Source organism: Otolemur garnettii, unplaced genomic scaffold (assembly GCF_000181295.1).
Source record: "Otolemur garnettii isolate 467f Iridium unplaced genomic scaffold, OtoGar3 scaffold00225, whole genome shotgun sequence".
Lineage (NCBI taxonomy): Eukaryota > Metazoa > Chordata > Mammalia > Primates > Galagidae > Otolemur > Otolemur garnettii.
In genome coordinates, this window is record NW_003852620.1 from 915,084 (window position 1) to 920,311 (window position 5,228).

At 41.4% G+C, this 5,228-nt stretch overlaps 1 protein-coding gene across 1 annotated transcript in view; it reads left to right on the forward strand.

The window, feature by feature from the left end:
• RNF212B (ring finger protein 212B) overlaps positions 1-5,228 on the forward strand; it is a 36,134-nt gene that overhangs the window by 17,688 nt on the left and 13,218 nt on the right. The window contains 2 exon segments of the mRNA XM_023508157.1: positions 3,543-3,658; positions 4,788-4,848. Of these exon segments, the coding sequence (XP_023363925.1) occupies positions 3,543-3,658; positions 4,788-4,848 (177 nt within the window).

The following is a 5,228-nucleotide window of genomic DNA, read 5'->3' on the forward strand; positions in this document are numbered from 1 at the left end:
CTTGGGAGGTGGAGGCAGGAGACTCACTTGAGCCCAGGAGTTGGAGGTTGCTGTGAGCTGTGATGCCATGGCACTCTACCCAGGGGGACAGCTTGAGACTCTGTCTCAAAAAACAAAACAAACACAAACAAAACAAACAAGGCTTGATGTTACTATTCCAGCAACCCTTTGAAATAAACAAGCAAGGTACAGAAGCTGGATAGATGGGTTCTACATGAATTAAATGAGCCTCAGAAGAGAAATTGTCTCAGTTTGCCTTTCTTTGCTGTCACAACTTAAAGGGGAACCTACTACACTATATTATTTCATGTGATAAAAAAAGGTTTCTTTTTGACAGTCACAAGTGTTTGCCACAATGGTTGGATAATGATGAAGTGCCAAAACTGAATATTCATTCAAAAAAAGCTAATGGTGTCAGTTTGGTGATCCAGTGCTGGTGTTATCCACTACAGTTTTGTGAAACCCAGTCAATCAATTATAGCAGGTATCCATAGCAAGCAGTTGGATGAAATGATGAAGCTGCTTGTGATTAAGCAGCTGAGACTGGTCAATAGAGACAGGCCAATCCTCTTGCAACACAATGCTCGATATGTCCCGCAAACAACACTGCCCAACTTATAGAAGCCAGACTTGGAAACTCTCTGTCATCCATTGTATTCACCAGACCTTGCACCGACTGATCAAAACTTCTTCCAGGTTTTGGACCACTTCTTGCAAGCAAAAATATTCAGTTCTCAATAAGCTATGGTCAATACCTTTGGCAATTTCATTGCCACTCACTCTCCAGTGCTGCTTGCATGAACAAGCTCTTGTTAAGATGCTCAACACCTGTAATCCTAGCACTCTGAGGCAGGAGGATTGCTTGAGCTCAGGAGTTTGAGAACACCCTGAGCTAGAGTGAGACCCCATCTATACTAAAAATAGAAATACAGAAACTATGTTAAATTGCACATGAACTTTATGTCCACCCTGTGTTAGCCAGGCCTGGTGACACTAACCTGTAGTCCCATAGAAAAATTAGCCAGGGCTGGGCGTAGTGGCTCATGCCTGTAACCTTAGCACTCTCAGAGACCAAGATTGACTGAGCTCAGGAGTTTGAGACCAACCTGGGCTAGAGTGAGACCTTGTCTCTAAAAAATAGATGGGCAAGGGGCAGTACCTGTGGCTCAAAGGAGTAGGGTGCCGGCCCCATGTAATGGAGGTGGTGGGTTCAAACCCAGCCCCAGCCAAAAACTGAAAAAAAAGAAAAAAGAAAAAACAGCTGGGCAGGCTTGGTGCCCATAGCACAGTGGTCAGGGCACCAGCCACATATACTGAAAGTGACGGGTTGGAACTCAGCCCAGGCCAGCTAAACAACTGCAACAAAAAAATAGCCAGGCATTGCGATGGGCCTCTGTAGTCCCAGCTACTTGGGAGTCTGAAGCAAGAGAATCACTTAAGCCCAAGACTTTGAGATTGCTGTGTTGCCATGGCACTCTACTGAGGGCGACATCATGAGACTCCGTCTCAAAAAATTAAAAAAAAACAATAGGGCAGCACCTGTGGCTCAAAGGAGTAGGGCACCGACTCCATATGCTGGAGGTGATGGGTTCAAACCTGGCCCCGGGCACAAAAACAAAAGCAAACAAAAACAATAGCTGAGTATTGTGGTGGGAGCCTGTAGTCCCAGCTACTCAGGAGGCTGAGGGAAGATGATCACTTAAGCCTAAAAGTTTGAGGTTGCTGTGGGCCATGATGCCACAGCACTCTACCAAGGACAACAAAGTGAAACTCTGTCTCAAAAAAAAGAAAAGAAAAAGAAAAATTATCCAGGCATGGTGGCACTTGCCTGTAGCCCCAGCTACTCATGAGGTTGAGGCAAGAGGTTTGAGTCCTAGTGTTTGAGGTTGCTACCAGCTAGGCTGATGCCATGGTACTCTAACCTGGGAAATAGAATGAGACTCTGTATCAAAAAAAAAAAAAAGGGAAAAACTGTGTTGATAGTTTAGGTTCATACTTTGATTAATTTGTACTGCTTCTTGTTTGAGATATAATGAAGTGAACTTTTCATTTGAAATTGGCCATTTCATATTTTATGACCTAATACTTATTATACCTATTTCACCTCACCCAGACCCACCATTTTAGGTAATGCTCAAGATTTTGAGTGAGTTTATTTTACTTCTGCACTATTCAAATTTTCTAAAATAGACATGTTTTGCTTTTGTTAAAAATAGCAGCTGCTGGCTTGGTGCCTGTGGCTAAAAGTGGCTAAGGCGCCAGCCACATACACCTAAGGTGACGGGTTCGAATCCATCCCAGGCCTGCCAAACAACAATGATGGCTGCAACCAAAAAATAGCCAGGCATTGTGGCGGGCACCTGTGGTCCCAGCTACTTGGGAGGCTGAGGCAGGAGACTTGCTCAAGCCCAGGAGTTGGAGGTTGCTGTGAGCTGTGATGCCATGGCACTCTACCCAGGGGGACAGCTTGAGGCTCTGTCTTAAACAAACAAACAAAAAAATAGCAGCTGCTCAGTACAGTGGCTCATACCTATATTCACAGTTACTAGGGGGCTGAGGCAGAGGGTCACTTGAGGATCCTCCTCCAGTCAGGAGTTGTAAGAACAGCTTGGCAATACAGAGAGACCTTATTTCTCTCTTTTTTTTTGTTTTTAAAGGAGAAATAAAGTAGACTACAAGAAATTCTAAAAATGCTTTTCTGGAGAAATAAAGTAGACTATAATAAATTCTTATCTATCAAGAACTAGTTTAGTTTGCCTTCAAGGAGAAAAGAGACTAAAGACTATATAAACTCTTAAGCACAATTGTGTGGTAAGGTGGCTAAAGCAATTTGCAAATTAGGTGAGAACAAAAAGTTTATGAGAAGAATATCAAAATCTAGAGAAGGACCCTAGACAAAAGGTTTAGTTTATAGTCTAAGCAGGGAAGAAGCAGATGAGACATAAATATTGCTGTGTACTCAAAAGTAGAACCTGACAAAGCTAAAATACTTTCTAAATATTAACTTTTGTTATGATTCAGTAATCCCATGATGGGCACATTAGTATAGCAAATGATAAAGTGAGGCAAAATATAAAATGATGTGTGCATGCACAGAAATAAAATTCAGGAATCAGTAATCTCCTTCTATGCCTCTTTACCTTTTATTGTAGCAAAATACAGACTGCAAGTGACTCTGTGTGTTTTTAGGGAAAGTAAATTGTCACCAGCACTCTGTAATAGCTAGGAATGTAGAAGCAGAATCCAAACTAATAATTGACTGGTTAGAACCAATTGTAAACTTGAGAAACAGTTTTTTTCAATTTCAGTCTTCTTGCCCAGGATAAAAGATTATATTCGAAAGCCAGCATCCTAGAAATGAAAAGCTTCAGCTTTCCCTAATTCTGAGCTCTCTCGTTTTGGGGGAGTTATTAATTAGGTCAGATATTCCAGAAGAAAATGAGCAGTAACAAAGTATAGATTGATGGATTTCCCTTTGTTGCCAGAAGTGAGGGGAATGGAAGTATGGAAATGTATGTCAAAGACCTGTTTTTCCTTAGTAGGTGTGGAGTTTCCAGAAGAAACAAACAGATCTCCTCATTGCCTTTTATAAACATAGAATTACAAAGTTAGAAGCAGCCATGCAGGAGGCACAGCAAACCCTGGTCAGCCAGAACAAGTAAGTGACAAATGACGTCTCCAGATAGCTTTTTTTATTCTTTCAGAGCAGCTGTAGTCCTTATTTCCTTGTGGTTTCAAAGCCTGAAAATTATTCCATGAGTATTTGTTTGTCTTGGGAAAATCAGATCCCCAATTTTTGAATTTTTGGTCCCCTCAAGTTCCATGTTATTTTTCTCTTTCTTCTCTCAGGAGGCCCTCCTCACTTACAGGGGTGTCCAATCTTTTTTCCCCTGCACATTGGAAAAAGAGGAGTTGTCTTGGGCTGCACATTAAATACACAAACACTAACAGAGGCTGATGAGCAAAAAAAGGTTCATGCATAATTTTCAATATATCCAACACCGCAGAAAAGCAAAACAAGCCTCAAGTAATCTGCCTGCAGGTTGGACACCCCTGCTCTCTCTTCTACTTACTTGTATCCAAAACTACTTCTTCTGAGAAATCAGATACAGGAGATTCACTCTGATAAAAATAAAAGATGAGATAACATTAAAAATGTCACCTCTGGGATGTTACATTTCAGAAATATTAAGCTAAAAGATGGAATTTTTTTTTTTTTTTTGAGACAGAGCTTTAAGCTATCCCCCTGGGTAGAGTGCTGTAACATCACAGCTCACAGCAACCTCCAACTCCTGGGCTCAAGCAAGTCTCCTGCCTCCGCCTCCCAAGTAGCTGGGACCACAGACGCCCGCCACAACACCCAGCTATTTTTTTGGTTGCAGCCATCATTGTTGTTTGTTGGGCTCTGGGCTGGATTCGAACCCGCCACCTTAGGTGTATGTGGCTGGCACCTTAGCCACTTGAGCCACAGGCGACGAGCCAAAGATGGAATTTTTGATGAAAAATTTGAGACATCAGCAGCCCAAGAGGTGTTTCTATGGGGGGGAGGGGGGGGCGAAGGAAATGTAATTATTTGCAGACTCCTCTGCAATCATACCAAATGACTTTATTTTGTCCATCTGATTATTGTCACCATCAAAATTCTGCCATCGTTTCCTTGAATCATTAGATGCCTGATAGAAATACCTTGTACTGCATCTCTTAAGCTTTACTGTTGATAATAATAATCAGGGTTTTTTTTTATCCCATTGACCTGCTGGAGCTGCTTGTTTCCATCTTTTGCCTAGAGAGTTGTCAGCCTTAAGGAAGGAGAATGGAGAACTGAAGAAAGTTCTAGCCATCCTAAAGGTGAATGGAATATATTTTCCTTACTATTATTTTCTCTCCTACTCTTCCCATCTATCTGGTTTACTATATAAAATAGTGTTTCTTAAACTTTTTCACATCATGGCACATGTAGAAACTGATAATATGTGTACAACAAGCCCACTGTAGTAAATGGATGAGGCCACAGAAAACCTTGGAGGGCTGAAGAATCAATATTTAGCACATTTGTACCCTATTCTCAAACTTCAGTGAATCATGACATGCCAGTTAAGAAACCCTTTGATAAGTATAAAAGAGACATCTGTTATAGCTTCAGATTTCTCCTCTAAAAACCCAAGACACCTTAGGACTCTTCCTTTCCCTCACACTCCCATTTCTTTTTTTTTCTTTTTTTTTTTTTT